The sequence below is a fragment of the Anas platyrhynchos genome, chromosome 1 (assembly GCF_047663525.1).
Source record: "Anas platyrhynchos isolate ZD024472 breed Pekin duck chromosome 1, IASCAAS_PekinDuck_T2T, whole genome shotgun sequence".
Taxonomy (NCBI): domain Eukaryota; kingdom Metazoa; phylum Chordata; class Aves; order Anseriformes; family Anatidae; genus Anas; species Anas platyrhynchos.
In genome coordinates, this window is record NC_092587.1 from 175,428,292 (window position 1) to 175,445,597 (window position 17,306).

Here is a 17,306-nt window from a genome sequence, read left to right on the forward strand (position 1 = left end):
AGAAGGGATATTAGATGGATGCTGTCACACCCGGCACAGCACTGCCACCCGCCCTGCTTGGAAAAGGCTGCAGGAATGTTTTCCTCCACCCATCTGGTGTTGCTTCTGCATGACTCAGGAGTGACTGACCTTGCCTGAAATACGGATGCCTTGCAGGCAAGTGTTCCCCTTCCAGAAGCCAGCAGCCACCGCAGGAGATGTGCTGCCTCCCAGTTTGGCGCAGGCCCTGTCATCCCCCCTCGGGCTCCTGGAGGAGCATCAGGCACTGGGGGCAGGTTCTGAGAGGCACACGCTGTTGTGTCTCTTTTCACTCCAAAATACTCCTTTTAAAAGCAGATTTAGGCCTCTTGGGCCAAAGGCTGTTATCATGGGTTATATGTGGGCCAAATCTCTCCTTGGTCTCTTGCAGGCTGCATTCAAATTCTTCATTTTGGATTGAGTCTATGTGTCAGACGAAGGGTAAAAGGCACTGCCATGAAAATTCACCCCGATTTTCTGCACATAATGCACACCCGAGGTTTTCCTTCTCTATTTCTGCTCACAGCCCTTGCTGGAGGTCAGCATTAAACCCAGCCTTGTTTCTGAGCACATCCCTGCTCCCCAGTGAAGTTTCTTTCTCTCCACTGCCCTCTGAGGCTCCTGTCTCTTCCATTGGGAGCCCTGTGGAGGTCCTAGGCTGGTCTTACAAGGGGAAAAGCAAACCTATGGGGCTGCTCCTCACCTCTTTCTTGCTTGCCGGTGACCCACAGGCACATTCCATCAGTGCCAATTGAATGTAGGCTCATGCTAGCAGTATTTTTCTCTCCCTTTTAAAAATTTTATTTTCAAATAACCCCATCTGAAACTATGATGAAGTAAGAGCTAACCGCACTGTGAACCATTTAAGTTACAAAAATTTAACATCTCAAGCTGTTTCTAAGTGAAGTGAAACCACTGGAGCAACAGAAATCGCAGACTGTGACTTTACAACCCAAAACTCAAAACAAGATCAGGCAGAGTAGAGTTTTCACAGGGAAGAGAAAATTTCTCCTCCACCAGCACCGCGAGCTCACGTGAAGCTTTATCCTCAACCAGGACACAAATGAAGAAGATGAAGAACTCAATTTCTTCAGTCTGTGGAGGGAGAGGATGGAGCATGAGGCTGAGCTCTACCACTGCTGAAGCCATGAGGAGCCAAGCAAGTGGTACCGGGTCGATCCAGTTCATTGCTCCCTTATTTACATACTTGGCTTAGGCTTAAATACACAAACGTTTTGATACTATCAGTCAGGTGGAAAAAAAGAAAAAAAGAAAAAAAGAAAAAAAGAAAAAAACATAGTTACTGCAGCTACATGAATTCCTTTTAGCTATTACTTTTAAAAAACACGGTCTGAAGTGTGTATGACTTTGAAGCATCACGAAGAGGGAAAAAAGCTTTCCAGACCTTTCCAGGAGCCTAGTTTTAAATGCCCCAGCTGGAACCAGTTCCTGATTTTGCAGGATTTTTGCAAAACTTAGAAACCAGTGGTCCAACACTTGCCCTTCAGTTGTAATGACACTCAATTGAGTAGGATTTCCAAGGTCTTCAAGGACATGCTGAACTACACAGGTGCAAACACTCATGGTGATGAACGTTCAATATGAACTCTGGACTGAAGTTTAAAGGAATGATACTGCAATATTTTAAAACGATGAAGTTGCTCAAAAAGTGTCTGGGAAATACCTCCTGTTCCTATCAGTGAAGTGCTTTTGGGTAAGAAAGGTCAAAAGGCAAAGCACTGAGGAGACATACACTTAACCAAACATCATGCCAGCTTTCAGGACAGTGACTCTGATTCACCCAAGTCAAACAGTCACCTGTATTTTTCCCTGCCTTCTCTAGATGTGAAATTTTTAAGACAGCTACAGCTATAACAAGTACTCAAAATACATCATTAAGACACCAAACTGTCTCAAAACTGATTTCAGAGAAGACATCACCCGCAATTATTCTCTTTTTTTGCCTTATGGCATTTAAATCTTTTGCTTGACTTGCATCATCTGTTTAAAACTTACCCTGCAACCAGACGGGTCACAAACTTCCCTTAAAAAAGGGGAAATTTCACTGAATGTGGTCTCCAAATGGACTTTCATGATCTATGAATGAAAGCTGGCATTAGGTTGCTGGCCACACAGTGAAAGGAAGCAAATCAACCCCGTGACAGCTCCAAACCCACTAACCTGGAGCTCAGGAGGGATGAAATGGAAAGGCAGTCCTTCTCCTGCTGTGATCAGGACTGTGATCAGCACAGTGATTATGGCCACAAAGCAGAGCACTGACGAGCCGGGACAACCCAAGAGAACAACAAGCTGTGCTGGGCTCAGCTTGAAAACCCCAACCCCAGCTGTTGAAAAGGCTTCAGAGCTCTTCACAGGACTGGAAATGCAAAATGAACTTCCACGAGACCTGCCCCATGCATTTCTTCCTAACATGACCATGACATAACCCATCAGCCTCAAGGAATTGCTTTACCAGAGGCGAGGGACTCATCCACCTGCAAATGTAGAGCCTCAAAAATAAATCTCCTTAATGGGAGAGGTCTGTGCTGGGGATCGGGGAAAAATGGTCTGCTGATGGAAGACTCAGTGGTAAAATTATTGTTTTTTACTGATTTTTTTTTTTTTTTTTTTTTTTTTTTTTTTTTTTTTTTTACAGGCTGTCCTACAGAGCAGCTGACAAATCTGTCCCGTCTGTGCTTTTTGTGTGGCACTACAAAATTAGCAAGTTGTTATTCAATGAACATGAAATTACTGAAGAACAGAAACTAAAGTGCCGTGAATAGCGCTGTGCTTTCTGACACCACAAAGAGGAGGCTGTTCTGCTGGGAGGTGCCAGGCCGGGGAACACGGCTTTCCTTTGTTCGTGTACGGTTATGCTGCAGCTGGAGTACTTTGAGCACGACTCCCCGATTTGCTTGTGCTGCTAATTTGGGATGAAATGGAAATAGTGATATAGGATGTGAGCGGGGGCTGAGAGAGGGATGAGTCCTTCAAGCTGCTGGGCTCAATGGGGCGATGCTCTTCTGGGGAGAGATGTGGTATGGTAAAGATCAGGCTTGCAAGTAAAAGTTGAAAGGTGGATATTATGAGCTCCTTGAAGTGTTATATTGTTATATTGTCTCAGGAGGGATAAAGAAATCCCATTTCTTTCTCTCTCGAGGCACAGCTCAGTCTCCCTTTGTGCTTGTCACCAGGGTTTTGCTTCAGGGACAGCAGCAGCTGATGTCCCCAGGCAGCCACATGTTCATCATCTGCTCTTGAGAACAGTGTTTTAGTGCCCTGTGGCAGTGTTTTAGTGCCTTGTTTGGGACATCTGGCTCCAAATGCAGGTAAGGAAGCTGGTGGGTTAGTGCTGAGCCTGGCTGAGACCCCTCCATGGTTGCACCTCCAACATCAGAAAGGGCAAATCACGGACAACGTTGCTGGATGTAACTTCCCAAAGGCATCACCTAATAAACGATGGTGGCCAAACAACCCAAACATGTGTGGGCCAGCACTCAGCTCTCCTCTGCATCTCCTCCCTCCTCCATGCCCTGTCTGTCCATCTCCCCTCTTCCCAGCCACCCATGTCCCCAAGCTTGGTGGGCCCTGATCACACAGCACAAACCATCCTCACGCTTTGTACGAGGTGGTTGGGAGCTGACCTTCAAAAAGGACTCAAATTAAACCCCCAAAATGCTTTTAATAAGGGATAAAGCGCTGGGTCAGCAGTCTTTTGTCTCTCGTACTGCAGTGCTGGATGAGAGGTGCCTGTAAATGTGAACCTGAAGGACTCATAAGAGCAGGGCTGCCCCTTTCAGTGTTATCATGGGGGAGCTGCTACATTAAAACTTATTTTTTAAACCAGGCCACAGAAATCACGCTGAAATGCACTCTGTGCAGTGCATTCTTTAATCACTTGCAAATTGACAGCATTTAGTCTATGAACAAAGAAAGAAGAAGCCACACTTGTGGAGCCGAGCTTGAGGACAGATGACCACAACACAAGAGGCTGGGGTGCTGTTTCTTCAAAGAATGATCTGAAACAAAGAAGAAAGAAAAGCCCAAATCATCAGCTGAAGTCAGTAACTCAAGAAGGAGCTGGGCCAGTTTCCAAAGGTGAGGTAAAGCCATTAACAGGATTTTTGGTTTTAAGATAATAAGAGATTGGGATTTCCTGGACTCACGGGGCTTAGGGAATGCGAGGAACATGGACGTGGTGGGCTCTCCTGCACGTCCTGGAGGAAGACCCAGACTCCGTGTCCTTTGCCCAGTGCCCACCTGATTTCAGGGATACAAAATTCCTGCTGGAGAAGGTGGCAGGTGGGGTGCACCCCCAGAAAAGGGAAGGAAGGACGTGGTCCTGGACACGGTGGCCCTGCTTGAGCAGGGGCGTTGGACCAGATGGGGCTGGACCTTTCCAACCTCAGCCGTGCTGTGATTCTGTGAAGGAGGAGTCATGGGGTGACGTCTGGCAGTCTGCACCCAGAGCCTGGGGTTGTTTCCAAGGCTAGGGGGCTTTGGGGTATTTTTGTTATATTCTAGTGTTCTTCCAGTTATCTGAACAAAGGAGGGAGGAAGGAAGGGGCTGGTCCTTTTCATGGAAGACCAAACAAAACAAGCACACACACGAACCAGACAGTGACTGTGGCAGCACAACGGGGTGTCTGCTCACAAACTGCAACTTATGGCTTTTTAATGCCCAACTCTGTCTTTGTATTTGGAGAGGCTGGAGAGAAATTTTTGATTGTGAGTATTTTTCCCAAAAAGTCATGCTATAAAAAGGTGAGGGAATGCATAAAAATGAGTCAGCCACTGACTGTGATGGTCAAAGTCCTGCAGTGTGCTGGCACCGTGCTGTACAGCCAGCGGGACCTTGGATGAGAGAATATTCACCTTATTAAGTTTCTTATTTGTCTGTGTCCTTAGGTTTCTCTTGCTTTCCTGCACGCTGGGGGCTGGTGTGAACCCTCCCAGATCTGAGTGCTACCATCCCAGTGCCAGGAGCCAACACCTTCACTTTGCCTTCCAGGACAGGGAAAACTGCCCATCATAATCCTCCGACTGCTATCTTGTTTGCTACTTTGTTTTGAATAAATATGCATACATTACACATAGAATAAATTAACGCAACCCATCAGCCTAAATGCAGGGAGTCATCTTCAGGTGGGCATGCAGGATGGAGCTCCATCTTTCCTAGATGCTTGGTGCAGTTGGGTTGTGCTGGCTTGTAGGTAGCATTACGGCCACAGAAAGTCTCATGGGATGGTGATGGTCATGGGTTTAGCTCGAAGTTCTCTCCATAAGTAAATGCTCCTTGGAAATCTCTTGGCGTGCTTTATGGTAATCACCAAGGGATTGAATAAAAAATTAATACCAGCAATAAAATTGCTAGAGTCCCAAAAAACATAAGGTTAAAATGCACTACCGGCTGTGTCTTCACAACCAACACAACATCTCACCAGCATTCACTCACCAACATTTTGCTCCCTGAAATAAATGATTTTCAGAACTCCCCAATCACAGTTTGTGATCCCTTGGTTTTACAGAAACCAAGGTTTCTGTAAAAAAAACCCTGTAAAAAACCTTGTTTTTTTTCCCCCCCAATGGGGAAAAGAGAAGGACTAGGGGCAGATTGATTGTGAGGAGGCCCCCGAATTTGGCTGCTGGTTAGAGACATGAGTGATTCAGCACGTTAGCTGGGCAGAAAGCAATGTGTAGTGAGCTTCGCTGCATAGAGGGAAGTGGAGATCCAGCCCTGGAAATTGGGCCCTTCTCACGTGGGTCCAGGTCCACCCAAATCTCCAGCAGTCAACAAAAATTTATGGGCCAAGCGAATGACACTCATCTAGTTTTCAGTGGAAATGTTAGCATTTCAAAAGGGATTGATTTTTTTTTTCCTTCCTTTTTTCCTTCTTTTTTTTTCAAGCCATCAGATCTTGGGTTCCAGTTTTGAGGAAAAGTGACTAAACTTTGACATTCACTGTTTTGCCAGAGTGAATTTCTCACATTCACACACATGCTTTTGGTAGAATAAATTGTCCAGAGAAACAATGTGCCCTTTGTTCAGAGCAGCCAGTTAAGCTCAATAATGCTGCTTTCAGACTCCTCCACGGGGATGGAAAAAACTTGGTGACCTTTTGTTTTGCTGTCTGCTGCCTGGCTTCGTCTCCTTTTAGGTTGGGGTGGCAGATGGGATGCCCCTGGGTGCTCTCTAGAGGTGTGTTTGGTTTCTGGAGGACGCACTGAGCAGGTTTATCCTAAAACATGGAGATGCTGCCTCGCAAAAGCCTGGTCTGGAAGAGTGAGAGGCTGGGGAAGATGCTTGGTGGGATGTGAGGAGGCCAACAGCTTGTCCGGCCAGACACTGCCCAGAGCCACTCTCCACAGCACTTGAGAGGACTTTAAAGACCACCCAGTGCCAACTCCCTGCCATGGGCAGGGACACCGCCCACCAGCCCAGGTTGCCCAAAGCCCCATCCAGCCTGGCCTTGAGCACCTCCAGGGATGGGGCAGCCACAGCTTCTCTGGGCACCCTGGGCCAGGGCCTCACCACCCTCTGAGTGAAGGATTTCCTCCTAACATATAATTTAATCCTTTCCTCTTTTAGCTTAAAGCCGTAACTCCTTGTCCTATCACTACACTTCTTAAAAAGAGCCTTCCTTCTTGCTTGTAAGTTCCCTTTAAGTAATGAAAAGCTGCAACATGGCCTTAAATCAAGCCATAATAATTGCTGCTTCCCTTTTTTCAGCTAACAAATCCCGCTCCTGAGGCAAAGTACTTGACATGAGTGTGACCACTGCTCAAGGAAGGATGCTTCTAAAAACCACACACAAACAACAACTTGGGTAATGGATTTTATCATGAGTGATGTGCAGAGTATGCAAATGTCTTCTCAAAAATCTCATTGTACAGGCTATACTTAGACATTAGTGTAATGACTTGCATTTATTTATTTTTTTTGTTATTATCTTGTGATTCCAAGTATTGGATTAACTACATAAAGTGTCACTTGTAAATGGTATCTTGGCCATTGTCAGCACCTAGCTCTTCTCTAGCTGAATAATTTTGTCATTTGTACATGGATGAAAACTCACAGGTGATCTCAATGCAAACACGGAGGAGAGAGGTCGGCTGCTTCTGGAGTTGGTACTAAAGGAGAGGAGATCTTGGAGTTCACAAAAGCACCTTAACATCGAGGGAGATGGAGCCCTCCTTGAAGAGGAGTGTCAGAGAAATGGGGAGGATTGCAGCAGCTGCGGCTTTGGTGCCATTTGGCTCATGCTGGCACGTTACCCCCTTGTTGCTGAAGGGATGCATCGAGGCCCTGGGGCCTGTCCCCTCGCTGTGACACCAAGTTTCAGCCTTCCCCTTTCCCCCTCACAGCAGCAGGAGGAACAGGGCAGGGGCTGTGGGCATAGGGAGGGATGCACAGAGATATTTTGGATGATTCTGCCTCCAAATATTTATTGGGGCAGGATGCTGCTCTGTACAGCACCACACGGTTCATGTAAAACCGACACCAGCGCATCCCTGCCCCTGCCCAATTGTGTTTCTCCAAAAAACAAAAGCTTATTTGTAAACCCCAGTTTGGAAACCTTAGTAGGTGACCTAAGGATGTAAAACGAAGCCAAGCTGAAATGCAGACGGTGGTACGGGCTGCATGCAACATAACTGAGTCACGATAACAGGAAAAATAGCCACGACACCACTCCTTCGATCACGCTCCCATATAACGTTTTCCTAACCAAGTAATGCTATTTTTGGACTTTTCCCAAACCACCGTCTGCATGTAATATTGTCATCTTGCTCAGATAGCCTGTCCAGAGAAGTTAACATAAAATACTCACTCATTTAATGATTTTGAATTGAAAAGGGTGTTGCCAAGAATGTGTTTTGTATTGAGACCTAGTATATAAAAAGGACTATTTCATTATTTTATTTTATTTTATTTTATTTTATTTTATTTTATTTTATTTTATTTTATTTTATTTTATTTTATTTTAATTGTATTTTATTTTGTATTTGTGCATCTTATTGCACTTATAAGTACTCAGTGAATGGTTCAGTAAGAGGATGGAGGGACTTCAAAATCTTGGCTTGCACCAGAAGGCACTAACTTGTAAGCTTTCAAAAAGGGGGAAAAATAATGGTAGTCAGGGTACATGCTTCTTTTAGTCCAGTTCCCCTGCCACTGTTTGTCTGCTGATGTTAACAAGCCTCAATTCATCCTGAACACGTGCCTGGGGTAAGGGAGGAATTTATTTTCTGCCTTTTACTGATGAGGATGCTTTAGCCCTGCCTGGCTTTGCACTGCTCAGCCTGGCCTAAGCAAAACTTCACGCAGTGGCTGGGGAATTTGGCATCAAAATTGGAGATGTTTTTTACATTTCCAGTTATCACTGTACTTACTTTTTTTCTTGCATAGGACCTTCCACAGGTATAGTGTGGACAACACAATTTTTCTGCATGCAGCCTATGCCAGATGTTCAGAATAAAAATGATGCTCTGAATAAGGCTGTTTTGCTTTTTTTTTTCTTTAAATATATTTGCATACGCTTATTTATCTTGCAAAAAGTAGGAGGACAGTCCTGACAAATAAATCATTCAAATTTTATTCTCTCCTGGGCTTTGAAAAAACACTAACCCATCATCTTCATCTTGAAGAATGCTGAGTCTGTTCTTCAAACCTTCCCACACGGATTTCATCACAACAATCTCAAGAGCAAGAAGACTTTATCTGAGTTAGGCAATTCGTTATTTATTTTGATGACATTGTAGATCCTATTTTTTTTAATGTGTTTGAAGACTGAGCAGTACTGATAACCCTTTAGTGCTTGTAATACCAGAGTGTAACTCAGTTTCTCCTTTTTCTCAGGCTTGCTGGTACAGGACAGACACCGCATGCTACGCCGCAGCAATGTGCATACTGAGAAATCAGCCACTGCTAAAATTGCATTTATGCAGTAGTTTTGTAACATGACCTTCTGAAACATTCTGCTTCTGAACCAGTGCACGGCTGATGACAAAGGGAGACCTTTTCTGTCTTAAAGGTTAAAACGCCTGGTGTAACGCCCAGGTCCTCCAAGTTGAAATCCTTCTCCCACTGAAAGGTTTGCTTTCAAAAAGCCCATTTTCTGGGGGAATCTGTTTACTACAAACTGCACATCACACGGATACATGGAGAGGTGTTTTGAGCAACATTTCTATAATAGCACAGTTCCCTAAGTTATTGGACGTATTTTAGTTCAATGAATCCCTGGAAGTCTTCAAAAGACGTTTAGATGTAGAGCTTAGGGATATGGTTTAGTGGGGACTGTTAGTGTTAGGTCAGAGGTTGGACTCGATGATCTTGAGGTCTCTTCCAACCTAGAGATTCTGTGATTCTGTGTGATTCTGTGAATACGGCAGTGTCTTGTCTTCACCAATATCTATTCCAAAATGCTCAAATACTTTTACATGGCCACCTAGCCTTCACTGACTGTAAGGTCCAGAGCATCAGCCCAGGGTTGAAGACTGGAAATTCCCTTGCGTGATGCTCAGGGACTGTCGGACACCCATTGCATTGGAGATGTCTTTGACACGTGTGAGGTGCTTCTGCACATTGAGTGCCGTCACCATACTTCACCCAGGGAATGAACAGGAGAAGTGTTTTCTAAAAGGTTCATTGCAAGGCTGGGAGAGCTCGTCTGCTCTCTCCAGATGTTGGAAGAAAGGACTGTAAATGATAAAATGCACTTTTTTTTTTTTTTTTTTTTTTTTGAAGTGCTTTAAAAGGCTGAGGTCAACACAGACACGTTTGCTCCAAAAGCAGAATTAGCGAAGAACTCAATGACAACTTCCATCATACGTACAGCAGACAAACTGAAGACATTAACTATTTACACTGAAATGGTTTTAAATGCAGTAATTACACCCCCAACTTTTTCGAATGTAGGGCTTCTGTACAACAATCACATTTTCAAATCAGCTTTCCAGATTCAATACATATTTAGGAATTTCATTTTTATTTTTCAATAAATATCTTGTACATTCTCATTTGCTATAGGAATGTTATTTATTAATAAACAAGATAATGTGCAATAGCCAACACAGCACAATTGCATTTTTTTTTCTGGGCTGTTATCCAAACAATTTCAATAATTGTTTTGTAATAATTAAAAACAATTCTTAACATTTTAGGTGAAGAAGAATTGGCAGTCTTGTATCTCTTATCTCTACTCCCAATTAAGCATTTTTTAAAAATTTAATTTCATATTATTATTATTTCTATTTATTTTTTAAATGCAGTATCTGTTGTATGTTTGTTTGCCTAAATATTGAATCTATCTGATCGGCAATTAGAACCTTTATTCTTAACTCCATCAGGTTCATGGCTAAACTCTAAGGTGACATTCAGAATTGTGTTTGACGCCTGATGTCTGTAAGGAAAACTGGTGGGGAAAAAAAAAAAAAAGTTACTGCTAGAGTCCAGTGTTCCCAGTCCCTCCCCACACTTCTGCTAACACCATTTTCCCATGAAGGACCATCAGGCTGCGTGTTCTTAAATGGTGAATGTGTTCTGCTCTGCTTGAAACAAACCTGCCTGGGCTTTATATTATATATAAATAAATACATATTTTTCTTGCACCTTATTTAAATAGTAATCCTAAATGGCTCTCTCCTGTTATCAAATGGATATTTAGTGAGAACAAACACGTTGTGTATATAAACAGGTCTAGACCAAAACTTGCATTATAAGAGGTAGTTAAAATTGTTAATATGGCTAGAGGTGCTCACAAAGGCATTAGTGATGGGTCAGGACCCACTCAGACTGACGGCTCTGGTCGTTTGCTCTGCCTTTTCATAGAATTAGATGAGTGCAGAGGTGCTGTAACAAATAGTGAGAGAGATGGAAAAAACATCTTCATACACTAGCAAAGGAAACAAGAGTGGTGCACAACATGGGTGCCTGAACCGGTCCATTCATCAAAAGTACCAGGAACAGCTCTCACACTGCCCCGTCCACACTCCCTGCAGTGCCTGCCCTGTGGCTGTACCCTGTGGGCCCGTGAAACATGAACTGAAACGCAACAGATGTGTCCTGAAGCAGAGAATAAAGCCAAACGGTGCAGAGGGGTGGCTTGAAATAGCGTGATGCTCAACGTGATTTACAGGGATGCCCACACAAAGGGCTTAAAAATCAATTAAACTTACCATAGAGCCTCTCTTAACTAACACTGTTCTTGTATGATAACGATACCATTATCATAGGATATGTAAATCTGGAGTGAGAGATTTTATCCACTCGAGTAATCTAGAAGGTGTCCTGTACATTCGCTAATGAACTGTCATCAAACGCTTCCCTTCTGAAGAACTGCTGGCAGGAAAAGCAGAGGTGCTGAAGAAATTTCCATTATAAATACATTTATCAACAGGAGCCCTAATATGCTAATTCTTTATTGCATGTAGTATTTCACACTGTGTTTACAGGACCAGGATATTTCTCTTTTGAAGCATGCTTCACCAAGCAGCCATGCCTGCGTGTATGTGGGTCTGTTTATGTGCACGAGCATGCATTTGTCCCAGCCGGGGACAACGCAGTGCTCCCCTCCCCGTCTCCTCCAAACAGGAATTGCATCTTTAACCTCTTTGTTTTCATGTACGCAGTCATCATAACAATCCCAGCAAACCTTTGAAAAACGCCTTCCGTCCCCGTGTACCACGGAGAGGTTTGACGCCGGGCGGGCCATCAAAGCCAGGCGGTTATCTCGGCGGCCCTCTGGGGACAGCTGCTCCACGGGACTTCGGCAGGACGTGCCATTACACCAGCTCAAAGCCTGCAGCTGTTTCAAAAAAAAGCCATTGTGCCAACACCTGTGCCCCAGAAGCCCAAACAAATCCTAAAAGCAGGAGATTTGGGGGGAATTTAAGGTAAAGGTGTAGGCTGCTGCAGGACATGCGTGGTAGGGAACGGCCATTAGAAACTAGACCCTTCAAACACTAGACCCTTTTGTATTTAACAAAAATTATTTTGACTTTAACAAAATCAAAGTAATTTGCCTCTTCTCTTCCAAAAATACCATCCACAGTGCAGTTTCAGCATCTGTAAGAGAAATATTAGAAATATTGCAACTCCTCCTTCATATTTTTGAGTACTCTCCCTGACTTTATTCTAATCAGCTACCCTCAACTTAATATGAGCAGAGTACCAGAGATGATGCACCCTCCCCCAGCTCAGTTAAATCATAAATTCAAGTATTCCTGTGTTCCCAGTGCACTGCAAGATATCTGTTCTTTTGTTTATAGGGAGGGATTATTGCCTCAAGGGACAAGCCAAACAGCAGAATTTCGTCTTTATAAATATTTTAGATATTGAAGAACTATATTCCAACATGTATGTCTTGATAAAATGAAAACAGATTTCTTTTTCCTTTATGAAAAGTAACATATTTTCTCATGTCTAGACCTTCCTCCACTTTCACCTTCAACAGACCCAAACAACACAGATCATGAAGGAGCTCTAGCAAAGTGCTAGTAACTATTTTGTCTCTCAATCAAAAAGGCACCTCCAGGTACTGAGGCCATCCCAGGGACTCTGGACAAAAGCAAAGCAGGACTCCATCATTCGTCATGGAAAGGAATTGGTGTAGTCATCCCGTCCTCGGAAATCACAGAATCACAGAATGGTTGGGTTGGAAGAGACCTTAAAGACCATCTAATTCCACCCCCCTGCCATGGACAGGGACACCTCCCACCAGCCCAGGTTGCCCAAAGCCCCATCCAGCCTGGCCTTGAGCACCTCCAGGGATGGGGCATCCACAGCTTCTCTGGGCAATGTTGGCCGGTGGGTTTTTAAGACTGTTTTGACCCTTTTCACAGGCAGAACTGAAATAACCATTTCCCCCCCCTCTTAACAGCCACTTTCTCCAGATCTGACAATGCTGAGCCCCGTGCCTGATCAGATAATGAATGTTTACGTGTGACCGTCAGTGTTTGCAAACCACTCCATTGTTCCCAGCCTCCAGTGGCGAAGCCCCGATGTCCACCAGGACAAGAAAGCAACAGCAGAGGAAGGAAGGGTTTCCTGCCTGACAAAAGCAGACCTGCTTAAATTAGAGACAGAGTTAACTACCCATTCAAACATATGCACACAAAACACTGAAACAGATTGTCTGGCTCTGCTTTGTATAGTATTATCAAATCCCAGAGAACCATGTCAGTAAAACCATGTGAAATGATGCGGCGGTGCTGGCAACCCATCAGCCAGAGTAATGATCACAAAGTGTCCTTTATTTATTTGTCCCTCTGGAAGAACAGTCACTCGGTAACCTTCCTGAGATTTACCTCAGCCCCACTGCAATTCTTTGAACACGTGAAGTTGGTTGAGGGAATTTCGGTGAAATTTTCCAGCACAGCTGCAGTGCAGATTTGGGTTGGTTTGCTGATGAGAGAACAGTTTGCATTTCATTAGTAGCTGTTTATCTTCGGCTTCAGGGTTCGTATCTTCAGCAGGAGTGGGTTTCTGCTTTGAATTCCCGCACCGTGACGTCGGGGATGGCTAGGCACTTGACAGCATGGTCGATGTAAAGATCTGCTGCAAAATCTGGGGGATCTCTTTGGTATCCATGGCAATAAAAGACCGTCCTGCTGGCAGTGTCCTCTGCAGCCTGCGGAGCAGAAGGAGGGACAAGGCAGAATTACCATTTCCAATTACGTTTCCTACAGCAAGCTGGAGCTCCTTAAGAAAGGATGTTTTTACTTCTGAATACCTTGCAGTACATGCCATTCGTGTTGCTGTCACTATGCAATTAAGGGCTTGGGAAAGCAGCAGTGGGAGGAAACACTGAAAGCAGTTAGGTCGCAGAGGTCCCTTCAGCGAGACAATCAAGGCTATTTCTAGAGATTTTTTTATTCACATCCTCTTTCTGACGTGCAAAAAATCCATTTTGATCAAGGTACCCATGTCCCAGCAAGGTATTAACGCATCTGTTTTTCTGATGGCAGCCAGACATTTTCTCTGGAAAGGCAGATATTTACTTGCTCTAAATGTATCACCGTGTTTTGACTGAACTCACAGCTCTTTCATTTCGACACGTTGAGCAATTCTAAATGTGCTCTTTGTATTTCCTCTTCTAGACCACAGCAGATTAGATGGACAGATATTTTTTCTACAAATATTAGCCTGACACATTTTTATCCACAGCTTAACCTCCCTTTAAAAATAGCCAAACAAGACGTATTTCACTAAATCCACCTCCCTCATGTCCAGCCAGCAGGCTTGGAAGTTATTTTCTCACTGCTTTTTAAGCAAGTTTTATGTTATGCTCCACAGCATCTCTCCAGCGTTCAGCTGCACTGTTAAAGTGGGTTTTTAAAAAGCTGCTGCGAAGAATTCCCTTCTCCTTCCCCCCCAGCAGCTACAGGAAGGCTTTGTCTAATTCTGCACTTACACATACATAGAAAGGCAGCTCAGTGACAGCATTGTGTGCATGTCCCATACCCGCTGAACTAGGCAATTATAAGATCTCTTCTTACACAGCAGGATATGGTCAGTGCTTTGCCTTTTTATTTATTTTTTTTTCCTCCTTTTTTATACTCCTAGCAGACGTAAGAGGACATTCTGTAATTACAGTCTTTCAGAGTGGACTTTTTTTAATGCAGACAGCAGCTCTGTGATGCACAGACCTGCAGACAGGACTGATGCTGCCTGTGCAGCTCTATCTTTCAAACCTTCTCGTATCAAAACTGAGGGCCAACACCCTCTGGGCCTTGCCTCATTCTGCTCTATTCAGAGACATGAACAGTAGCAGAAAAGGCTCTGTTAGTATCTGTGGCTGTAACAGCTTTCTGTTGTGTGTGCTGGTCCTCAGCAGATGCAGAACATCACCTGAGACAGAATTTCCTCATTTTCCCCTGTGCCCTAGCAGTTTGAAGTACAACTATGTAGTAGCACTAAAAGCAGGCACATTGGCTCAGACCCTCCAAAGAATTTAGGTCTCTAACGCAAGGGGAATATCTGTGTCAAATTCTTGGCAGTTTTAAAGACCATAAATCTCCAGCTTCTTTGCTTTTATGCCTTAAGCCCACACATTTTCAAACCGTATTCTGGGCACTAGCAAAGGAATCACGTCTCTGTCATGATTACATGGTGGTATTACAGATGTGGGCAGCACGTGTCCTCCAGTGGGAGGACAAACTCAGTTGCTCCTTTAAGATGTTCACAATGGTTTGAATTAGCTGGCTGCAAGGCAGGTTTGCAAAGACCTGTGAACCAGTCTCCTTCCTGACACAAATTAAAGCTTACTGCTTCTCTTTAGTAGATCAAAACCTTAATGGAGAACACCAGCACGGGCAACTATACCTAACTTCACTGCATTAAAAGCATCACAGCACGGCTGAGGCTGGCAGGGAGCTCTGGAGGCCATCAGGGCCAACCCCCTGCTCAAGCAGGGACCCCCAAAGCAGGGTGCCCAGCACCACATCCAGGTGGCTTTTGAAGATCTCCAAGGCAGGAGACTCCACAACCTCCATGGGCAACCCAAGCCAGTCCTTCACACAGTAAAGAAGTGCTTCCTGCATAGTGTATTTATTTTATTTTATTTTTCCCTGCATAGTTTTGCTTTACAATGAATGGAAACAAAGTTATTTTAGGGATATAACACATACTTACCTATCTGCTTGGTCTCCTAAGGATCCTATAAATATGGCAAAAGCATTGACTTGAGAATTGGTGGTCAGGACCTCGGCAAACCTTGATGGTTTAATACCATATCGCTCGAGATTTGCATCACTCAAGACGATAACAAAATATTCATCGGCCTCTTCCTTGGCGATATCTCGAATAGCATGCTCTGTCCCTTCCAAGGTGTGATCGCCGCTCATGCAGAACTGAGCGTGGGCATGCATGACCTGTGTGCACAACGGAACCAAATGTAAATATGTAAAAAGACTTTATGAACAAACATTTATTTTGGCTGGCACCGGAGGGAGCAAATATTCATTTATGCTGTATTAGGGGGGTGCATCTTCAGAAATGCGGACAGTGCTCCAGATACCACAGAAGATGCATTTTTTTATATGTGATATGTTTTATCATAAGCCAGGCATCAGTTGTTAAAAACACACTGGGTCAAACAAACAAAATGACATATGGACAGAATTACAGAATTAGATGGGTCCCCGAGGAAGGTAAAATACTTTGATCAGCTGCAGTTTGAGTAGTAGCTACATTGCTATTTATTTAAGAAAGAGGGCTTAGTTTCCTAACACTGCGACCAGTTCCCACCTGTTTATAATTTGCACTAGACTTCCAAGTCCTAACAGTGTCACGGTTGGTATCAAATATCTGATTCAGATAGTGGCAGCAAGTTTTAAAAACGTTGAAACATTTGCTTTGAGCTTTTATAAAATAAATACACTGCCTGCATTGATGAGACTCTTTCCTATGGAGAAGGTGGGGAAGTTTAGATGTTAGAAAATCCAGTCCTTCTAAACCAAATCTTTTAAAAATAATATTTGAAGGAAGCTCAAATATACGGCTCTAATGCATCAAACTGTCAAACAGGTAAATCCTGCAATACACCTGATTTTTTTGCATCCTACTGCAGTAAAATTTTGATGAATACAGTCATCTTGCAATTGTGATTTAACGTTTCCCATCTAGCATTGATGCACTTTCCCACTGCTACTGTGACGTACTAATTCTCGAAGGTACAAGGCTAATTGATGATCTAGGATCCCTCTACAGTTTATATCAGTCACTTACATGCTAATATTATGACCACGTTATTTAGGTAGAACTGCATATATCACTATATAATGTCTGGAATTTCCTATACCCTTTGACACACAGACAAAATGACACAACACAGCTGTCCCAAAAAAGGCATATCTAGCCTCAATTATTTTGACAGTCTCTGAAAGGCTCTCTTTCAGCTATATGCAATCACACCTATTTTGCTTCCTTATCTCTCCTCTATTTCACTCTTCTAATGCTTTGCAGTCATAAAATCCTTAATTATCCAGCACCACTTATCAGTAGGATTTACCTTAAGAATCTCTAATCTTTGCTTATTGTTCTTGGGAACTTTGTCACTCCCAACCAAGGCGATGTTGAAGCCATCTCCTGAATGTCCAACAATATCGTACTGCAAGAAAGAAACTTCATCAGTCATCTGTTAGTCATACGCAGTCCTCGGGTTACAGTGACAGGAGAAAGATCAAAGGCAATTTGCTTTCAACAAGAAAACCCAAATGCTGTTCACTGCATACGTTTATGAGCTGCTTAAGGGAACCACTTGAAATTTCTCGCTGACATGAAAACATTG

The 17,306-nt window shown here is 43.7% G+C and overlaps 1 protein-coding gene and 1 long non-coding RNA gene across 3 annotated transcripts in view; one reads left to right on the forward strand and one right to left on the reverse strand.

The window, feature by feature from the left end:
- Positions 1 to 2,114: 2,114 nt before the first annotated feature.
- LOC110352595 (uncharacterized) lies at positions 2,115 to 3,651 on the forward strand. Its single transcript, XR_002401782.4, has 3 exons — positions 2,115 to 2,557; positions 2,675 to 2,883; positions 3,213 to 3,651. It is a non-coding gene; the product is annotated as an uncharacterized lncRNA (long non-coding RNA).
- Positions 3,652 to 11,417: 7,766 nt separating this feature from the next.
- Positions 11,418 to 17,306, reverse strand: part of VWA8 (von Willebrand factor A domain containing 8) — a 188,459-nt gene continuing 182,570 nt past the window's right edge. For both annotated transcript variants that reach the window (XM_072032521.1, XM_027472319.3), the window contains exons 43-45: positions 17,028 to 17,126; positions 15,650 to 15,888; positions 11,418 to 13,646 (exon numbers count right to left, since the gene is read on the reverse strand). In XM_072032521.1, coding sequence (XP_071888622.1) covers positions 13,538 to 13,646; positions 15,650 to 15,888; positions 17,028 to 17,126 — 447 coding nt within the window. In that variant the 3' untranslated portion in view covers positions 11,418 to 13,537. The remainder of the gene's footprint in view (positions 13,647 to 15,649; positions 15,889 to 17,027; positions 17,127 to 17,306) is intronic.